Genomic DNA, 23,030 nt, shown 5'->3' with positions numbered 1-23,030 from the left:
TCCGCTGTGCCTTCAGGAGTTAGGGTGCAATACTGCAGACTTTACAGCTGATGGGCGGTTCTTGGGTGTTTCCCCTTGCCCCTTCTCCTCATTCCAGCCAATCATGTATCTGCACTTTTGCACATGTGCGAGAGTAAGCCCAGGAAAATTGAACCAATCATCGCAATGGTGGGGTGTTGCGGGGGGGGTCTGCAACTACTGCGCAGATGCATTTTATTTTTTGCCAGCCTGCAAACTGGGCGGCCGCTCTGGGTGAGATCTGCAATGCACAGCAAGCGAGAAAGGGGGGGTCGGTTTCAGCCTGCCTCCGAAAGCCTTGTCAATTTCATTCTACTTGCTGGGGTTTTTGCTTCAAATCAGAAAAGCATACATTCCTTTAAGTGTAATATTGCAAATGCAAACAAGAAAAGAGCTTCTGGTCGGTTTCAAGCCTGCTCCGGAAAGCTTTGTCAATTTCACTCTCCGGGAAGGAAAGGGAGAAGGAGGGGGGGGACACGTTTCTTGCTTTTTTGGAGAAATAAGTGCATTGCCAGCGTGTGTATCTCCTTAAATATCAATGAAGGCAGAAAAGCATACATTTGTTTAAGCGTAATATCGCAAATGCAAACAAGAAAAGGGTGTCAATTTCATTCTCGTGGGAAAGCAGGCGTGAAACCGACCAGCAGCCTTTCCTTCCAAGGGGAGAACTCCTTTACAGCCATATTGTGCTTCGTTGCAAAGGGGGAGAGGAGCATAGGTCATTTTATTGCTGACCAATTAGTTGATAGGGGGAGGTTTTAGAGGCGGAGCTTGGAAAAAGCAAAAAGAATGTAGGGGTCTTACCGCTGCGGGTGCGGGTGCAAAAAAGCATTTTTTTTAATTGGGAAAGAGCGAACTAAAAGGCAAAGTGAGGACTATCAGATGACAAACCGAATATGGAAACCGTGGATTATCCCGCTCCGTTTGGATAAGCCCTTTGTTACAGATGGCTTAAATCACCCATTTAAAATCCAGTCTCCTATGTATTCCACTTAGCTCCATTATACTGTCAAATTCTTGCCTTTTACTTTATAATAAAGAACAACATACTGTTATACTTTGAAGCAGAAATAGTATTGAACGGCATTTATCACATGTTCTAAATATAACACCCTGTGAAGGATGTTTCATGTGCTATTTCCTCTAGAGATCAAATTCAGAGAGATGACATTTGACCTTCCTTTGGATTTCATGATGAGTCAATAATGGAACTGATACATTACCCTGTTACATTTTAGCAATAGGAAGGATGAGTGAATTCTGAACATCAATTCTCTTAAATTCCTATAAGCCCACATATAGAGTTCCTGTGTATTTGAAACTGTTAAGTGGCTTGCTTGAAAGTCAGAATATATATTAAGAATAAGGGGGGAAATGTCAGAATCTGAGAAAGAAATACTAATAGTTTCAGGAAAAAAATAGTGAGGCTTTATTTTTCTTTCAAATTTGGTCCAATTTTTGTATAGTGTATGAGGCAAGGAGCTGCTTACTAACTTAAAATACTTACCTTAACTAATGCAAGTGTAATTCCCATATGTCTATTTAAACAAAATTTATAAATTTGTCTTTCTATAAATGTTTTTACTCAAGGCAGTTCACTAACAACAACAACAACAACAATAATAACGTACATATAATTTAAACCTGCAAAAGATTCTGGATGATATCTAATGTTAGTCATACTCATTGAGTCTGGATTTCAATGGGTTCACTGTGCCTTAATTAAATATTAGCCTTTTGCTTTAATAGAGACTTTAATTTTTGAAGTTAAACTGATTGACACTTCACAAACATTTCCACACCAAAATGTCTGTGTTGTCAAATGCATTCAATTAGCAAATCTTACATCCATATGCTGCACATGGGTTGTGTTGATTGCTGTTATTTCAAATAGAACTACAGGAACAACACAGGCAGTATAATGATGGTTGTGCCAAAACAGCCACACCCTTAACTTGGTTGAGGGCCTTTTTTTTTATTAAGACCCTTCATCAATTTAGATGCTTTACTTCATGTTCAGCTTCCTGCATTGGTGCAGAGCTTGGAAAAGTTACAACTCCCATCAGCCCAATCCAGTGGCTATGCTGGTTGGGGTTGATGGTAGTTCAAAAACATAACTTTTCCAAGCTCTGCATTGGTGCAACTATCAGCCAGGGCAGCTGTTGACTGAAAGTGCTGCAAATCAAAAACATTTTCTTAAGAAATCAATCCCCTTGTTTTTAATTTAACATATTCTTCTAGCATGTTTGGCTGTTTCATGCCTCCAAAGCCTCAAAGCCCAGACAGGGCTTCATGATACTCTTCTAACATGAGCTGAGTGGTGGTGAACCAAATTGGAATCAGTACGTGTGACAAATGATTCAGATCACCACTTCATCACCAGTTCGAAGGAAGGAAGGAAGGAAGGAAGGCAAGAAGGAAGGAAAGAAGGAAGGAAGGAAGGCAAGCCTAAAGCAATCATGAAAACTAGTCCTCCAAGTGACAGCCACTGTTTTGTGAATAGAGAAGCATGACCCATTGACCTGATAGTGTACTTGTCTAAATGCATTGGCACTGAAGGACAAGCAAGTGACTTTAAATCAAAATATTTCTATGTAAGTTGTTTGTGGATTTGACAGAAAGGCATGAGTTGGACAAACCTAGAAATCTGATGAAATGAAATATTTTTCTACAGTTCTTTAAATTAGTAGGTTTTTAATGTTATCTTCAAATATACATATACTCTACATTATACAGTGAAAAATGGCTATGTTAGAGGAGCTATTACAGCATCAGCAACTATTTCTAAATCAGCAATTATGAACTCAAGTCTGCTAGGCACATCAGCTCACTGGCATGCAAGCACAGCTTCCTTTCCCTTAGTCAACAACTTTGTTAGTACTTAAGTCTCCCAGACTGATTATTTCACTGTTGCTTAAATAGGTTGAGGAATATATGACCGTGGGTTAAACACCTCCTTGGGAGTAGGCACCAAAGAAAAATCTCTAACCTTTTCTGTTTTATTCTGAGGAGAGCGCCACAGTATTCAGGGAAAAGAATATGATATGGGTACTGTACAGAGATTGTTTCAGTGTATACAGGGCAACAGTAAAAAGGTAACAGTCTAATCAAAGCTTTTTGCACCCAGGGTCAAAATCTAGGCTCGCTTCAGTGCAGGTGGTTCCCTGAAAAATAAATAAAGTTGCATGAGATGTCCGTCAGTGGAGATTTTGCCTCACTGATTTAAAATAAAGTCTGCCAGATTTTTTTTTATTAAAAAAATTACGGTAGTTTTCTTTTGCTCAGAATAATGACTTTCCTTTAAATCCAGAGAAATAATGTGTTGTGTGTGTGACTATATAGGTTAAACTGTATTTGACAGTCTCTCTTGCAGGCAGCTCCAGCAGACATTTCCACTGGAACCAGATCTCACATTGCAAGGCCAGAGCTTGCAGGAAACGGACACCATTTCAGAAATCAAATAAAACATAAAAACCATACCCCATAATTTTTGTGATTTTTCCTTCAAATATGGTGGTTTCCTGACCCTCCCAGCAACACATTATAAAAACCTCCTATATAGAAGCAGGTGGAGTATCCCCTCATTTAGCAACAGACAATTGCATTATGTATCAGATCAATTAAAACTTACAGTACTTTAATGCTATTAGTTTCTGAATGATTCAGATTCCATCCAAACAAGGAAAAACAAGGATGCTGTGAAACTTGAAAAGTGGCACATTATAAGCAAGAGAAAGTGACCCCGCCCCCCAGAAAAGCTGAAGAATCTATTTATCTAACAGGGAAGTGTTTGTTAAGACCATTTTCCCCCTTGTTAACTTCAAAAAACCATTCATTTTTAATATTCTGTCAAGGACAAAGCAGATGTGATACAAAAGACCCATGAATAGACTCCCCAGCTTAAAAATAAAATCAGAGCTGGGGGATGGATGGGTAGTGATTTAGATTGTGATCTCTTCATTGTGAGAGCGTTCAGCTGTTTCTCCATGCAGCTTTGGTTAAAATGGCTCCCAAAGCTAGTATTAAACCAAGGTGTCAATTTCAACTGGGAAAATGGCATGGTGGGAAAAGTTTTGCTGCTTTTCATAAATTTATCTTCATTTTTGGACAGTAATATTATTTTTGGCTAAAATTGTGCCAACTACTTTTAAACATTGCAGTTTACTTTATTACATTTTAGTGGTTATTATCGGTCATTTTCTGATAGGTAAGTACAAAGTTTAATACCTTTTTATTCTTTGACAGCCTTTGAAAAAAGAGCTACTTCTTTTCTTTTTTGTCACTGCTTTGGTGCTTTTCTCCTTCCCCTTACACTTCTTCATCTCCCCCTCTACCAGCCCTATGACCGTGATCTGAATTGCCCCCTCCCCTAGGATGCTTTGGTCTTTTAAAAAACAGGTTTTTGTGCTTACAGATGTCCAGCATTACTTCTGATTTGGCCCATGGCTGTAAAACCAAGTGATAATTATCATTACTAATAAATCATTCCTGCAATATAGTTTGACTGGGTATGATTTTCTCTTTATACAAGCAAATTAAAGAATTATATATAATCTTAGCTATTATGAAGGGCTGCAACCTTGCTAATTTTTATAAAATTTCTTTCATAAACAGCCTTGTTTGTTTGGGACATTTACCACCCTTTGTATATTTTGAAGACGCTCTCCTCTGTGGCTTTTAGTTACTAACGTATAGCCTTACTGAAGTAGGAGCACTGGAAACTACATTAAAGTGAATCAGACAACTAGTTCACCTAGCTCAGTATTGTCTATACCAGTGTTCCCATATATCGTTGGACTACAATCTCCAGCTAGTTTAGCCAGAGTTGTAGTCCAGCAATGTCTGAGGGCCCAACTTTGAAGACCACTGGTCTACACACTGACTTGCAGCAGCTCTCCAGGGTTTCAAGCAGGGGTCTTTCAAAGCCACTATCTGGAGATAACAGGGATTGAGCCTGGGACCTTCGTTGTGAACAGCATGTGTTTTACTGATTGAGCCACAGTCCTTCCCCAAAGAGGAATCAGTGTGACTACCGCAGAGTAACTGGTTTTGAAGAGTTTAGACGGGGAATAAAAAGACCAATGTACAATACTTTAAACGACTTTGACACAACTGCTACCCACCCTTAAAAAAATAGAGTAAAAGAAGCAGCAAGCCTAGCTCTTTGCATTCCAGATTTCCCTGGAGGTTTTCTATAGCTATATAGCAAAGAGAAATATCTTTGGCTCAACAGTTTTGAAGGCTGTTTTTTTCTTCTTCTCCTTGAGATTTCCTACAGTTCAGATATATCTCAAGTTATGCAGCAACAGTATGATCAGTTACTCCTCTGCAGCATATTGAATGAATATCTTTGAAGAGTTGCCTTTGGTAAACAGAAATCATCTCATCATACTCTACCCGTTTTAAATAAAGATGTGAAAAACAACAACAATGTGTTGTATTCGGTGCCAAATCACTGTGGAATGTCCCTGCGGTGATATCAGCAGACATGCTCCTGTTCATACCAGCAGTCAACCAGTTAATTGTCAGACAGCAACTTTCAGCAATGATTCTTTGTTGCTTAAAATGAATTAAAGCTTCTCTACATGTTATATTATCTTTTTTCCACAGAGGAACAGATGATGCAACCTGGTGTAGGGGTTTCCACATGATGCAGAATAATCACAAATTACACTGACAGTATGGAACAGCCTGTAGGACCATTTCCTTCATCCACACCCAGCAAGATTACTTTACAGCACAGTCCTCTCATTCTTTGTTAAGAGGGTTTTAAAGAAGAGGCTGGATGGCCACCTAGCAGGAAAGCTGTAGCAGCAGATTTTCTGTATCAGTAGGGGGTTGGATTAGATGACCTTTGAAGTCCCTTCCAGCTCTATGACATTCAACAAGGCTTACTCTCATGTAAGTGTGCATAGGAATGCAGCCTTAATATGTATAGACTAACTTTTGGGGTTGGAGTATTCAGACACAGGTAGCAACATCAATAGGGATGAGAAAAGAACATAAGGACATTGAATACTCTGTGGATAATCAACCTATAAAACATAATTATAGGCAAAGACCACAATTGTTCAGAGTTAATTATACTTAAGCCCATTGATTTCAGGGGGTTTAAGTACATCTCTGTTTAATTGTGGCTATAAGAAGAGAGTTCCTTGTGATATATTTCTGTTTCTTTTGGCATAACATATTATATTTTAAAAACAGAACAGAATGTTGTTTAAAGAATCTGATTGGCAGGTGCATTAGTCATTAATTCTTTAGTTACAAAATAAAGCTATATTAACCACTTTGTAATCGCCATTAGCTACAAACAATAAAAATCTGACTGAATGACTATATTAACCACTTTACAAAACCTATTGCTAGAAAATACAATTCCTAATAATTACACTGATCTTGACACAGTATTCCATGTAGATTAGAGTGACCAGCTGAGAGCTCTGTTATCATACAAGATCATGCAAAAGGCTCCTAGTGCAAAAATATATTTCTAACAATGCTCCTATATAATTCTACTCTGGATAGATGTGACATCAGTATTATCAAACGGTGTTTTGCAATCTTCAGATGGCAGGAATATGATTAACTGTTAAAATAGAAAATCTATATATAAGGTCATAGAACAAGGACAGAATGGAAAACTCAGATATCTGGACACTAGGAAGCTGCATTATACCAAATCAGACAATTGGTCAGTCTTAGTATTGTTTACACCAACTAGCAGTGGCTCTCTGGGTTTCAGATAGGGACTTTTCTTAATCTTTCCTGGAGATGCTGGGGACTGGAACTGAAATATTGGGCAGGTAAAGCATAAGAACACATGAAGAGCCTTATGGATCAGGCCAGTGGCCCATCTAGTCCAGCATCCTATTCATACAGTGGCCAACCAGATACCTGTGGGAAGCACACAAGCAGGATTTAAGTGCAAGAGCACTCTCCCCTCCTATGGTTTCCAGCAACTAGTATTCGGAAGCATACTGCCTCTGATTATGGAGGCAGAGCATAGTCGTCATGGCTAGTAGCCATTGATAGCCTTATCCTCCATGACTTTGTCTAATCCTCTTTTAAAGTTGGTGGCCATCACTGCCTCTTGTGGGAGTGAATTCCATAGTTTAACTATGCACTGTGTGAAGAAATATTTTATTTTGTCTGTCCTGAATCTTCCAACATTCAGCTTTATTGCATTCCCCAAGTTCTAATGTTATGAGAATGGGAGAAAAACTTTTCTCTATTCATTTTCTTCATGCTGTGCATAATTTTATACAATTCCGTCATGTCACCTCTTACCTTTTCTCTAAACTAAAAAGCCCCAAATGCTGCAGCCTTGACCACTGAGTTACGGCCCTTCCCTAATATTGGCTTGGTGGCATATGAGAGCAATCAGAGTGGAGGTCATTAGGGGATTTATTTTTTTTGAGATAGTTGAACATTAAAAACTGGTTCAGGGCAGATATGGGGCTGAGACAGGTCAACACTAACCATTGGTAAGATAGCTCACACCAGCCTTTAAAATTTATTTTGGGAGGGTGTTCCCTTTTTAGGCACTGCCTTCCTATTACTAGATAGTTTACTTCCATTTCATATCCACACTGTCATCTTGTCTCTCACCTTCATTTGTCAAGAATGTCATCTGGCAAAACTGACACACTAGACCAGAGTGCATTTGCAGATTGTGTTAGCACAGAATAGAGAGCAACCTAGACCTCTATAGGATGGCCTGAGTATTCATTGACATGCTAAAGCCAAATTACCTCCCACTTCCTAATCCAATCAAGGCACCACCCTGCATCTATTAATTAGTTATTCAGAGCCCTGCACTTCTGTGTGACCTTTCAATTAGTACCAATCCCCTCCCCACCTAGAGTCAAGCATCTCCCTTCATCTTCCCTTTTTGTTCACTTGGGAATCTTCCTTTCAGGTACCATCCTTTTTTTCCTTGCCAGGACTATAATTATTCTTAGATCCCTGAACTTGGTGTGATTTCAGAAGAGCAATCTTGCTGGCAGACACTCAGCCTGGCTGACTTGAGACTCCATCTTTAGGTACCCATCTTGTCTAATGATTCTTTCTCCCTTTGAAGTGTTTTTGGACCGATTATCAGACAAGTATGCAATGTCACTCAGTCATTGTCCATTCCCCCTGATTTCTTCTTTCTTTCCTCAGATTTCCAACTTCTAGCACTTCAGACTCCTTTCGTTCTGAACATTAAAGCCACCCTGGCTTGTTATCATCTCCTCCCTTCTTCTCTCTTCACACACACTCCTCAATATTTCTCACCTTCTTCATCCCTTCTGGGACAAGCCTTAAGAAATCTGCCTTGCAATTTGCCTTTTATTTTACTTTCTCAAAAGAACTTCCTTCTTCTGAGAAGCTCTGTCCTAGTCTCTGTTATTCCCCCTCCCCATGTACCTTATGAAGGCACTCCACTACCTAGACTTAAGTTCCTAGAGTTACACAGTCTGCTTCTGTGTTCTTTGATAAATATGCTAGTTTCTGAGGTAGCGGTACTGGAATGACACAATGTGGTCTCTTGCAGAATAGATTCAAGGCCACTGAAGGAAAGAATTCCCCCAACAGTAGAGTAATTCTTCCCACCAATCATTCATGTTACAGAAGGGCTTATTTCCAGAACATGAAAAAGCAGGTTTCAGACATGTACAGAGATGTATGTCCTCAAGAAGCATGGTAACAACCACACCCTGTTGTTGCAGGTCATCATTGTCCCCAGTTCTGTTAAGATCTTGTTTGAACTGCTAAAATTATTGTTGTGTGAGTATGGAGGGATGAGGATTATTTTTTTTAAAAAAGGGATTGGAGTAGGAGATAAATGCATTCATATTGTAAATGCTTATAAAACTTTGAAAAACACATAGAAGACAAAGTGAATGTTAAAAGGACTGAAAATGCATTTGTTCAATTTTGGCAGACACGGCACTGAGCTCATTAATTTTCCATGGCTGTTACAATGAGCTAACTGATTTGGTAAGTATCTGTTTCAAAGATAACACTGATGTTATCCAGTATACACATAATATAAATGTCATATTAGAATTTTATTTTATTCCACACATTATCATGTCTACTTCTAAATGAGATCGATCTAGCCTGAGGTAATTGCCTGCACTTAGAACTCCATTAATTTATTTTCAGCTCATACCTGTCTTTCAGTAAGATCCAGGTTTACTGCTATCTCATATCTCCGCAGCCTGGTGAGGTAGTTGTGGTGGGCAAATTCTGCTTCTAATTCTCTGATTTGCTCTTTGGTGAAAGCTGTTCTTTCCTTCCTTGGTTTACTGTTGACTTCTGATTTATAATTTCCCTCTTGAGAATCTGAAAAAAACAGACAATTGAATCAGCAGTCATGACAAGTTTACTTCGTTATTTATTATTAAATTTATATACCACCCTTCATCAAGAGACCCCAGGTTGGTTTACAACATAGCACATACCAAAAAGTGTATGTCAATACTCAATATCTGTATCATACAAAAAATGAAAGCAATTATAATAAGAAATACAAAATAAAATACAAAATCTCACAACATAAGTTATTATCCCATTAACTGTAGACATAATGCATATATAATAGCAACAACCTAACTAATAAGAGAGGGGAAAATCAGGAGTAGGCTATATAAAATAGGAAAACAATGTACAAGAACAAGATCTATTCCCTGTACAAAAATAGGGGTTAATCTCTCCCCCACGCTCACAGAAAATGGCAGACCCTCCCAGCTCTCACCTGGGAGCTTCCCTTTCTCTCCCAGCCTCTCACCTTGGGAAATCTCCACTTCCCTGCCTCTCACACAAGGTCCTTCCTCCCTCTACCTGCCACTTTCATGCAGGTGAAGTCCTTGCCACCCAGTGGCATTGCAGAAGAGAAGACACCTCCCCTTGTGGTGACCCTGCTTTCGTAGGCACATCACTGGGCAGCCTGTTGCCTGCAGCATTACCAGCTTCTGTCTCTCCCCATCCTGAAACACACCCTCATGGAGGATAGAATCCACATTGCCTGCTTCTCTGCAGCTGCTGCTAATCAACATTGTCCCATTATTATTATTATTATTATTATTATTATTATTATTATTATTATTATTATTATTATTATTATTATTATTATTATTATTATTATTGTCTTTATTTATATCCCGCCATTTTTCCAAAACTGGAATTCATGGCGGGTTCCAGATAAAAAATACATATAATTAAAAACATACAAAGTCTACATTAAAATAAGATTAAACTATTTCCAATATTAAAACCATACACACATATAGCTAAAAGAGTTCAAACTAGTTTAAAAATAATATAATAGACATTAGCAATGCAGCACCCTTCACGCCCTATTCCAAAGGCTTGTTGGAATAAGAAGGCCTTTGCTTGTCGGCAGAAGGACTGCAAGGAGGGGGTCATTCTTACCTCCCTAGGAAGGGAATTCCAAAGCCTAGGGGCAGTCACCGGGAAGGCCCTCTCACGCATCCCCACTAGTCATACTTGAGAAGATGTGGGTATTGAAAGAAGGGCATCTCCTGAGGATCTCAGGGCCCGGGCAGGCTCATGTACCAAATCAACAGCAAAGTTTATGATTTATTCAGAAACATACATTACAGATGAAAATATAATTACTGATGGTATTATATATATAATATCTTAAACGTATTGGAGGTATGCAGGAGGTATTCTGTCAAAATTGTTTTTGCTAGCTACAACCTATTGAAATTAGTGGTGAAACTCTCATTGATTTTAATGAATCAGGAATGCATCCCGTGTCTAAAGATTAAGGTCCTGATCTGGAAAAAAACATGCACACAAGGAGGCTGTGTCCTGCTGCATGTGCTTATTATGTCTGTGTTCACGTAGTAATCCAACACATGGTCAGTGCTGTAAACCTTGGAGTGGTAGTCAAACTGACTACCCACCCCCAACTCTGGACAAAGGAGGGCTGAATCCAGATTTCCCCACCAACTGATTGGGTGTTCAGTGCAGTAACCATATGTTCAGTGCTGCATGCCTGGTTCCCTATGTACTCCCTATATGCTGCAGTTACAGCTCTGGCTTCTGGAGGTAAAAAACAAGACCTTGGAACTATCTACACAATTATCTTTACAATTATATCTCAAATAACCTTTGTACAACCACTATTCATTTAAATGCTATCAAATGCTGTCAGTTTTTTTTAAAAAAAGGAAGAGGTGTTTTTATTGTTCTTTGTTATATGTGACAGAAGCTGCTTTCACACATGCGGCTGATTGCATTAAAGGTCAGTGGGTAGTAACCTGGTGGCCCCGGCTTTGAAAGTCTTTCAAAGGTCCTGGTGCAGATCCTCTATGGAGCAGCAGTATGAGGTTGGGATGAGTCTCTTATAGCCAATATTGAGTCCATCCAAAATAGTTTCCTTAGAAAGCTCCTGAGGCTACCCAGTGGAACCCCGGCAGCATTCCTCAGTGCAGAGACTGTCCTCTCTCCAATTAGTGTGCATGTTCACACCCCCTTGGTTACATTCTGGGGTGCTATAACAAACGCACCAGCTAAGGTAATTCTGAAGGCCTGTCTCAAGTCTGCCTCGTCTGATAGAGATTGGCTTAATAAACTCTCATCTGTCCTCAGTAGATATCAAAAAACTGTCCAGACCGCTCACCCACAGAGTAGAATTAAATATTGGGAAGCTATTACCTGCTACTGTGAATGGATGGATAGACTGGTGATCGCCAACTCTAGATTTTCCAAATGGTATGGCCTGTACAAATATGATCAGCAGAGGGCAAGCTATCTAACTTACCCCATCTCGGTTCAGTTGAGGCAAGCCTTTACAGCACTTAGGCTGAAGACGATGCCAACCTTGGTTCTGTTGGGCTGTTATCAACAGATCCCCTGGGAGCAATGCTTATGCATCTGTGGGGCCATGGTGGTGGAAGATCTGCCCCATTACCTTCTATACTGCCCTCTCTACGCACACCCCAGAGATAGATTCTTAGGCGATATGATTAAACAACAGAGAGATAGCCATGATCTAAAGGTTATCTCTTTTCTTTTAACTGACAAGGAGTATTCAGTCACTTATAGGGTAGCCCACTTTGCACAAGCTGCACAAAAATTAAGGGCAAATCATTTTGTTATAATGGAGTCACCAGGACAATAGACTGTAGTGCAGCTATCCTGCTGAGAGGTGTTGAAATCACACCAAGAGTAGGCTACCCTCTCTTTGTATTACCTCTAGCATCTGCGGAGTATTTTCGCTAAGTGATTTTACTATTTGTTGTATTTTATTGCAAGATTTTAAAATGGGCTGATTGTTTGTCCGTTTATTTGTCTGTCTGCATTGCGACGGCCTACGGCTATGCAATAAAATTCTACTACTGATTCCATTAGTTTAACAGATTAAAAAGGTAGCACTTTTTCACACTGCAGTAGTTGTTGCATTAATAGCAGCTTTTTCAGCCAATATACTGGCATTTTGCACAACTGTCTTTCACATGGCTTGTTTTCGTCCCTCACCCATGCACACACTGTTCCTCACTGTGTAGGAGGTCTAAGATCTCATCCTGTCACCATGCAGGCCCTCTCCCTTTAGGATCTGACTTTTTAAATTGTTTTAGTTATATCAAGACGGGGTGTGTGTGGGAAATGCTGCTGCTATCTGCGGTGATGCCAGAATACCAGTACAACATTCATCCGGCAAATAAAAGAAAACCCATGCGACTAAAGGGCGGGAATGCACTGCATGCTGGGATGCCTGTCACGTGAGTGGCTGAGGCTAGCGAAAACCTCTTGCAATCTTCCAGATTCCCAGCCTTGCTAATGGATTATTTCTGGTATCATTTATCATAGAAATTAGCACTAAACGTCCACTACATTCCACTAGAATTCTGGAGCTAGCTTGTGCGTTGTGTGAAAGTTATATAATGCAAATATAATGTGCAAATTGCCAGGTAAGAAATCATCAGAATAATGGAATAAAGTGCAGTGTGAAAGCAGCCAGATTCATTCATGGAGGACCCGTATGATGAAGAACCAGAATTTTTAGAATGTGAGGTGAAAGTTGCTCTTAAAATACTCGGAAGAAACAAATCACCAGGAACAGATGGCATACCAACAGAGTTGCTACAAGCTACGGAGAATGAATCTGTCCAAATTTTGATAAAAATTGGTCAACAAAAAAAGGAAAACAAAACAATGGCCCACAGACTGGAAGCATTCAATATATATTCCAATTCCAAAGAAAAGGGATCCCAGGGAATCCAGCAATTATCAAACTATTGCCTTAATATCCCATGCAAGTAAAGTAATGCTCAAGATTCTACAACAAAGGCTCTTGCCATATATAGAGTGAGAAATGACTGATGTCCAAGCTGGATTTAGAAAGGGAAGAGGTACCAGAGATCATATTGCAAACATACGTTGGATAATGGAACGGACCAAGGAACTTCAGAAGGAAATCACCCTGTGCTTTATAGATTACAGCCAAGTCTTTCACTGTGTAGATCATGAAAAGCTATGGAATACTTTAAAAGAAATGGGGGTGCCACAGCATCTGATTGTCCTGATGCACAATCTATACTCTGGACAAGAGGCTACTGTAAGGACAGAATATGGAGAAACTTATTGGTTCCCCATTGGAAAGTGTATGAGATAGGGGTGTATTTTATTACCCTTTTTATTTAAGCTATATGTAGAACATACCATACGGAAAGCAGGATTGGACCAAGATGAAGGAGGTGTGAAAATGGAGAAATATCAATAATTTAAGATATGCATATGATACCATACTACTAGCAGAAACCAGTAATGATTTGAAATGAATGTTGATGAAAATTAAAGAGGAAAGCACAAAAGCAGGACTGCAGCTGAATGTCAAGAAGACTAAAGTAATGACAACAGAAGATTTATGTAACTTTAAAGTTGACAACGACTACTTTCACACATGGGGCTGATTGTGTTAGTTTAACGGATTAAAAAGATAGCACTTCTGTCCTGATTTCTAAAATCCCTTTCACGCTACAGTACCTGTTGCATTAAGGAACAACAGCTTTTTCAGCCGATATACCGGCATTTCGTGCAACGGTCTTTCACATGGCTTGTTTTCATCCCTCAGCCATTATACACATGTGCGCTGTTCCCCACTGTGTAGTAGTTCTAAGATCTCATCCCGTTGCCATGCAAGCCTTTTCTCTTTAGGATCTGACTTTTTAAGTTGTTTTAGTTGTATCAAGACAGGAGTATGTGTGGGAAATGCTGCTGCTATCTGCGCCAATGCCGGAATACCGGTACAGTGTTCATCAGGCAAAAAAAAAAAATCCCTACATAACTAAAGGGTGGGAATGCACAGCATGCTGGGATGCCTGTCACGTGAGCAGCTGCAGCTAACGAAAAACTCTAGCAATCATCCAGGTTCCTAGCCTTGCTATCGGATTATTTCTGGTATCATTTATCATCAAAATTTGTGCTAAACTTGCACTACATTCCACTAGAATTCCGGAGCTAGCTTGTGCATCATGTGAAAGATCAAATATAATGCGCAAATTACCTGGTAAGAAATCATCAGAACAACGGAATAAAGTGCAGTGTGAAAGCACCCAACGAGGCCATTGAACTTGTCAAGGATTATCAATACTTTGGCATAGTCATTAACCAAAATGGAGACAATAGTCAAGAAATCAGAAGAAGGCTAGGACTGGGAAGGGCAGCTGTGAGAGAACTAGAAAAGGTCCTCAAATGCAAAGATGTATCACTGAACACTAAAGTCAGGATCATTCAGACCATGGTATTCCCAATCTCTATGGATGGATGTGAAAGTTGGGCAGTGAAAAAAGTGGATAAGAGAAAATCAACTCATTTGAAATGTGGGGTTGGAGGAGAGCTTTGCGCATACCATGGACTGCAAAAAAGACAAATAATTGGGTGTTAGAACAAATTAAACCAGAACTGTCATTAGAAGCTAAAATGATGAAACTGAGGTTATCATACTTTGGACACATCATGAGAAGACATGATTCACTAGAAAAGACAATAATTCTGGGATAAGGAAGTAGAAAAAGAGGAAGGCCAAAGAAGAGATGGATTGATTCCATAAAGGAAGCCACAGACCTGAACTTACAAGATCTGAACAGGGTGGTTTATAACAGATGCTATTGGAGGTCACTGATTCATACGGTTACCATAAGTCATAATCGACTTGAAGGCATATAACAATAAACTAGATGCAGTTATTAGCATTATGCTTTTTTATGTAATGATCATTTGGGATATGCTTGTAAAAAGTTTCAATGTGCATAATTTTAAATAAAAGGTTATTTTTCCCCTAAGAATTCTTCCAAAGAAGAGCTCTATAACCTAAATACATTTAGATATTGATTTCTTTGGATTAATAACTTTTCTGTGCATTTCACATTCTCTTTTTGCATCAGAAGATATACTCTAAAATAACCTTTTCAATGAATCAATGACATTAAAAAGATCTTGTATAAGGGCCATTTCCCACATAAAAATTTGAAGCTAGCTCATTGCTATTTGACTATTATCAGCTGATATCCTTTTTTTTTAATGAATTATGTTCTTCCTTCATGGACATCACTTCCTTGTAGGAAAAAGCTTGTCCCCATGTTATGTAACAAATATGCACACATTTATTTTTCTGCATTTATTTTCTTACATATTCATATTCCAACATGTAAGAAAAAACCATGTGCAAAGTGTCCCTTAAACTGTGAGCCATGTATCAGATTACCCTGCCCACCCAAATTGTGTATCCATTTGTTTCTAATCTTGGCAATGCTGCATGCTGTAAATCCAAAATTAGCTAGCATTCAGCATGAGAATCACCAGTCAACTTTTGGCTTCATCAACCATCTTAAAAATGTCACAGATAAATTCACACTTCAGCTGCTGATTTAAATAGAAACCTGCATCAACGTCCAAGCAGACAAGCCCATAAGCAGTCTCTTTATGACTTTCGCTGAAGGATGAGTCAGTGGAATGCCTGATTTTGCCTTGCTGGCCAAAGAACCCAGAAACAATAGCTAGATCTTATAAGCAAACAATAAGAACAATTTGGATCATAACCAGCTGCTTTGGACTACAGCAAAAAAAGGTTAATTTTAATTGTAACCACCAATCATTCCTTCCAATTATCATTATTCCTATTGCTAAAGTCACTGGAAACTTCTATGAAAGAAAAGTCATAGATCTGTCAGCTTGTATATATGTTAAATTAATTTGTTAAGGCAAACAGTATGATCATAAACTCTACAAATATAACAAACTGTAAATACAGCATATAAAATGCTCAAGATGAGGCCCATAGAATCAAAACACAATTAAAATTCAAAGGAACCTCTCTCTCTCTCTCTCTCTCTCTCTCTGTCACACACACACACACACACACACACACACAAATGGCATGTACAAATAGAAAGCTTACTATACTTCCAGGAAACGCTGGCCAGAGACTTTGGCAGGCCACCAAGGCAAGGCAATATCAGGAGTGTAGATCAGCCTCCTAGAAAGGCAGTCTTTAATCCCTGAGTGCAGGTTTGCTTTAGGCATCATGATCCTCTCCTGTCCTATAACTGCAACAACTGCTATGGGATCCCTGTGGGAAACAAGGAAGGTAGAGCTGGACAGCTCCACCCTGCTTGCCTTTAAAAAGCCAGTATAAGGATATCCTTAAGAGTGGACAGACATCTCTGTTGGCCTGAGGGAAGATTGACTGGGACAATGACAGCCTCGCTTTCCTTTTCATACCCAGAACTTCCTTCTGTTTTTGTGGTTTGTAAAGGCTTTCCCTTGTGCGCCAATATCAAATGCTTTGTACAGGAAGCAGAGCTAGCTAAGCCTGCTGGAGTAATACGCATGTCTGCACCAGTAATTTTTTAGGGATGTATCTCAGGAGCATTTGTTGTTGCAATCTGCACTTTATCCTGGGTTCTAGCTTGGGATAGATTTCTGTACTTTTTGTAACAAGGAAGTTGGCTTTTGATTAACTTTCCTGCAATTTCATTTGAATCTTTGGAAAGAAATGACAAAGACAGAGAAAAAAATTTCTCCGTCCCATAACACTAGAACGTGTAGACATTCAATGAAGCTGAATGTTGGAAGATTCAGGACAGACAAAATAAAGTACTTCATGCAGTGTATAGTTAAACTATGGAATTCGCTCCCACAAGAGGCAATGATGGACACCAACTTTTAAAAAGGATTAGACAAATTCATTGAGGATAAGGCTGTTAATGGCTACTAGCCATGATGGCTGTATTCTCCACCATAGTCAAAGGCAGTATGTTTCTGAAAACCAGTTGCCAGAAACCACAGGAGGGAAGGGTGCTCTTGCACACAGGTCCTGCTTGCCGACTTCCCATGGGCATCTGATTGGTCATTGTGAGAACAGGATGCTGGGCTAGAGGGGCCACTGGCCTGATCCCACAAGCTTTTCTTATGTTCTTATCTGCACCTCCGTTTGCCCTACGCTGTGGATGAGGATAGCAACCGGGCTGCTTTTAACATCTTTAAAAAGCAGCAGAGTCTGTTGGATTTGGGGCATTCTGGTGTTGTTTTAAGGGTGGGGAGCCTGCCTGATTGGCGGACAAGGAGTGGGGCATGTGCAGACCGGAGGGGGGTACCGTGGGGAGGGGAGGGAGCCATGATATTAAAAGGCTAGGCGGCAGATCCTGGAAAGGTGCGGGTGGCAGGCCACACCAGCTTAGGGGAACAAGGGATAGATATATAATATCCATCCCCTGTTCCGGGCCTGCCCAAAACCAGAAGACAACTGGGGGACGCAGGACTCCATCCGACCTTCGACTGCTGTTGTGTAACGCCAGGTCTGTGGCACATAAGACAACGCTCATCCATGATATGATCCTGGATGAGGGCGCAGACCTGGTATGTATCACGGAGACCTGGCTGGATGAGGCCTCAGCTCCTACACTTGAGGCCATGTGCCCAGCCGGTTTCCAGTACGCACAGCAGCCGAGGGTGGGTAGGCGAGGAGGGGGAGTGGCAGTTATCTATTGGAGGTCCTTGGTTTTCGCCAGACCCCCTCTCCACGAGACCAAGTTTGTTGACTGCATGTACTGGAGGTTGGGCCCAAAGGGCAGTTTAGGGATTCTACTTGTGTACCGCCCACCCTGCTGGACAGCAGACTCCTTGACTGAGGTGCTTGAGGTGGTCGCGGGTGTACGGATGCTCTCCCCCAACCTACTGGTTTTGGGGGACTTCAACGTGCACGCCGAGACCGTCCTCACTGGAGCCCCTTGGGATTTCATGGAAACCATGACTTCCTGGGAACTGCACCTTAGTAATACAGGGCCCACCCATGTAGCCGGTCATGCTCTTGACCTTGTGTTTGTCTCGGGAGGGGAGGGAAGTGCTCTGAAAATGGGGGCTGTTTTCTCTAACCCCGTGTCATGGTCAGATCACTACATGGTGAATATAGACCTCTCAATGCCACACACCCTCCATAGGGGACAAGGACCTATTAGGCTGGTCCGCCCCAGACGCCTGATGGATCCTGTAGGATTCCTGAATGCGCTGGGAGATTTGGAGCCTGCTGAAGGACACCCGGTCGAAGCCCTGGTGATGGAGTGGAATGGGGAGATCACTAGGGCAGTAGACCGGGTGGCTCTGAAACGTCCTCTCCCCCTGAACAGAACTCAGATAGCACCCTGGTATACACCACGGTTGCGGGGTCTGAGACAGTAGGTGAGACGACTAGAGCGCCGGTGGCGGAAATCTCGCTCTGAAGACGATTGGACACTGGTTAGAGCAACAATAGCTGCCTACCAGGTGGCAACAAAGGCAACAAAGAGGGAATTCTTTGCTGCCTCTATTGCGTCTGCAGAGTGTTGTCCCAGGAGTTTGTTCCAAGTTGTCCGAAGCCTGGTCTGTCCAGTTGCCCAGGAACCCATGGAGCACTCTAAAGCCTCTTGTGATATATTTGCTAAACACTTTGCCGATAAAATCGAGCGCCTGAAGAGCACGATTCCGCACGCCGTGGACACAGGAAGTGAGCCAGAGTCGGCCAGTTGCACTCTGGTCCGGTGGGATCGATTTCAGCCTCTTCCCTCTGAGGAAGTGGACAAGGGGCTCTCTACTGTGAGGCCAACCACCTGTCTATTGGATCCTTGCCCATCATGGCTCGTTATGAGCTGCAAAGAGAGGCTGAACGAAAGGATCAAGGCAGTGGTAAATGCATCCTTGGAAGAGGGTGCATTGCCATTAGCCCTCAAGGAGGCAGTAATAAAGCCCATCTTGAAAAAGTCCTCCTTGGATCCCCAAGAGTTAAACAACTTCCGCCCAGTCTCTAATTTACCATTCTTGGGCAAGGTGATTGAGCGAGTGGTGGCCAAACAGTTACAGACACACTTGGATGAAGCAGATTATCTGGATCCATTCCAATTGGGCTTCAGGACTGGACATGGAACTGAAATAGCCTTGGTCGCTCTGGTGGATGATATGAGGAGGGCGTTGGATAGAGGAGAATATACCTTCCTCGTCCTCCTGGATCTCTCAGCGGCTTCCGATACCGTCAACCACGGTATCCTTTTAGATCGCCTGGAGGGATTGGGAATAGGGGGCACTGTTTTACGGTGGCTCCGTTCCTATATCTCAGACAGGCACCAACGGGTGGCATTGGGGGATGAGGTTTCAGACCCTTGGCCTCTCAATTGTGGAGTGCCACAGGGTTCTATTCTCTCCCCCATGCTATTCAACATCTATGTAAAGCCGCTGGGGGCCATCATCAGGAGATTTGGGCTGCAGTGTCACCAATATGCGGATGATACTCAGCTCTATCTCTTGTTTAAGTCCTCACCTGAGTTGGCTGTGGATACCGTGTCCAAGTGCCTGGAATCCGTAAGTGAATGGATGGGAAGGAATAGGCTGAAACTGAACCCCGACAAAACCGAGGTGTTGCTCGTGGGAGATAAGAAAAGGTTGGGAGATATAGACCTGGTGTTTAATGGGGTAAGATTGCCCCTGAAGGACCAGGTCCGCAGCCTTGGGGTCGTTCTTGACTCCCAGCTGTCCATGGAGGCTCAGGTCTCGGCAGTGAGCCGGGCAGCTTGGTATCAACTCCATCTGATATGGAGGCTGCAACCCTATCTTCCTGCCCATCGTCTCCCACGGGTGATACATGCCCTGGTCTCCTCTCGCTTAGACTACTGTAATGCGCTCTACGTGGGGTTGCCCTTGAAAACGGTCCAGAAATTACAGCTGATACAGAATGCGGCGGCACGTTTGATTAAGAACAGCCGTTGCCGTGATCATATCACTCCGGTGCTTGTAGATGTACACTGGCTACCAGTTGTTTACCGGGCCCAATTCAAGGTGCTGGTGTTGACCTTTAAAGCCCTATACGATTTCGGCCCAGTTTATCTGAAGGAGCGCCTCCAGCATCACCAATTATGCCGCCTGACAAGATCAGCCACACAAAACCTTCTCTCGGTCCCACCAGTTAAAACAGCTAGGCTGGTGCGGACCAGAGAGAGGGCATTTTTGATTGTGGCCCCCACCCTCTGGAATTCCCTTCCTTTCGACCTTCGCCATGCCCCCTCCTTGATGGGTTTCCGCTGGGCCTTGAAGACCTGGCTATTCAGGCAGGCCTACGGGATCTCTGGGGTGGGTTAGTTTTTAATGTTGTTGATTAAATGTAAGAGGGGTGATTAGTTTAATTATTCAGTATGGTTGTCTTGGTTTTATATTGTATTTTATTTTTTCTCAATGTACGTCGCCTAGAGTGGCCGTTAATTCGGCCAGATAGGCGACTCAAAAATAAAATTTTATTATTATTATTATTATTATAAAGATGGTTGTCATCCAGAAATTACCATTTGAAATGGTGGGCTGAGGTGCTTACTTAAGAAGAGGTGCCCCAGTCTGCTGTGCAAAGCAAGCAGATGTGCTAGAATTAGTCAACATGGCACCCTCCAGATGTTGTTGGACTCCAACTTCCATTAGCCTCAGTCAACATGACCAAAGAATGATAGTAGTTATAGTCCCACAACATCTGGTGGAGGATATCACACTGGCTACTTTTGTCATAGATGAAAAAGTTGGCTGTTTCGTTTTAAAGTATCAGTTCCATAGATAAGTGCTACAGCCTGCTTACTAACAGCCTTCTGGAGCACCTCATTCAGGTAAATTCCATGCTGCTTTTGGGATTTTCAGAAAGCTACACAGGGTAATGTTGGACAAAGGGGGATAGTTTGTATCTCCTTGTCTTGGAAATTAAACTGAGACCCCACACCAGTGTGGCACGGCCTAAATTAACTCGAATGGCTAACACAGGAATAAGTATTTTTAAAACACACATAGACACCCAGATAGAGCAGAGTGAAGGGAAGGGCCATAGCTCAGAGGCAGAGCATCTGATTTGCAATCAGAAGGTCCCAAGTTCACTTTTCATAAACAAGTTTACCCACTGTGACAAGCAAGTAGTGCAGTGGCAAATTCAGAAGTGAATGGTCCCTTCATGATGGTCACAGCTGTGACCTCTCCCCTCCCCCTCCTTTTTTTGCTGCTGGGTTGACAATGAGATCCTTGATGTTCCTAGGAGCCGATGAGCATGAAAGAGAAGCATGTTAGCTATTGAGAAGAGTTTTCTCAGTGGCTGACTCACATCATTTCACTCTGATGAGCTCAAATCAGCAGGAAATAACAAGATAGGCTCCAATCAGCATGAAAGGGGAGAGTGTTAGCTACTTCTCTTCACCTCCTTTCAATGTGATTGGCTCCAAACAGAAGGAAAGGGCAAGGAAGCATGTTAGAAGAATCTTCCCAGTGGCTAACATTCTCCCCTTTCATACTGATAGGCTCATTGGATGCTGGAGTCTTAGAGACCCTGCTGGGACCCTGCTCCTAAAAAAGTAAGGGGTCTAAGACCTTCTGGGATCCTGGATGACTACACCCCTGCAAGCACCCTCTCCTTTTGTCTTGCAAAGTGGAACAAAAGTGTTGACCTGCCCAACACCATCTTAATGCTTCTGTTGACTTCATGATGTTATAAAATCAGATCTTATTGACAATGGGATGTTTAGTGATATCATTGGCTAAGTGATCTCTGCATGGCCAGTGACTGAGGGGAGGGGAGTTGTAGTTCAGCAACATTTGGAAGGCCACAGGTTTCCCATCCCTGCTATAACAGTAGCCTAAGCTTGACAAAGGAGTTCGACAGGGGAGGTCAAGGGGGAGGTCCCTAAACCCCTCCCCCAAAAAACAAATTACTAATTCTCCCTGTACAGCACACTGCATACCAGTGGGACTCTCAAGTTTACCCTGTAGTAGGACAGGACAAAGCACAGGCCACTCCAAAACAAGTAGTCAGAAAGAAACAAAAGATAGAAGAGAGTATGAACGGGAAGGATAGTCCAGTGGTTGTGACCAGCAAGATGTGTGCCATGTTTGTTTTCTTGCCTGAGAACAACATGGCGTACACGTGCAACAAGTGCAAGCTCGTGGCACTGTTGGAAGAAAAAGTGAGAGGCCTGGAACGGCGGGTGGCCACACTGAGAACTATAAGAGAAGATGAAGAGTTCTTAGACAGAACACTGGAACAACAGCAGCAAAGAGAAGTGGAGGTGGAACAGCAACACATGTGGTAGCAGAAGAGGAGACTGCTTTGAAGAGGAACAACGAAGTGGAGGAAACTCCGTGGGAAAGGGTGACAGGAGCAGAAGAGCTAGAAGACACCCTTCACTGGTGGAACTATGGAACTGCTTTCAACCACTCGAGGATGAGACTGGAGGACAACCTGTGGTGGAAGAATTACAGGGGACCCCGTGCGACAACGAGCAAAAGGCTGAAGCTCAAACAAGCAGGGCCAATGAAACCTCACCCCACAACAACAAGAAGAGCAGAGTACTAGTAGTGGGAGACTCCCTACTGCGTGGGATCGAAACCCAAGTATGCAGAGAAGATCCATGGACTCACCAGGTATGCTGTCTACCAGGAGGACAGATTAGAGATGTGACAGAATGGTTGTCATCACTCATCAAGACCACCAACAGGTATCCCTT

At 41.9% G+C, this 23,030-nt stretch overlaps 1 protein-coding gene across 1 annotated transcript in view; it reads right to left on the bottom strand.

Moving 5' to 3' along the window:
* Positions 1 to 23,030, bottom strand: part of MEOX2 (mesenchyme homeobox 2) — a 107,436-nt gene that overhangs the window by 7,568 nt on the left and 76,838 nt on the right. The window contains exon 2 of the mRNA XM_061587004.1: positions 9,179 to 9,351. Coding sequence (XP_061442988.1) covers positions 9,179 to 9,351 — 173 coding nt within the window. The remainder of the gene's footprint in view (positions 1 to 9,178; positions 9,352 to 23,030) is intronic.

This window comes from Rhineura floridana, chromosome 10, assembly GCF_030035675.1.
Source record: "Rhineura floridana isolate rRhiFlo1 chromosome 10, rRhiFlo1.hap2, whole genome shotgun sequence".
NCBI lineage: Eukaryota > Metazoa > Chordata > Lepidosauria > Squamata > Rhineuridae > Rhineura > Rhineura floridana.
Note: the sequence above shows the minus strand (reverse complement) of the source record. Positions and strands in the feature narration are given on the sequence as shown.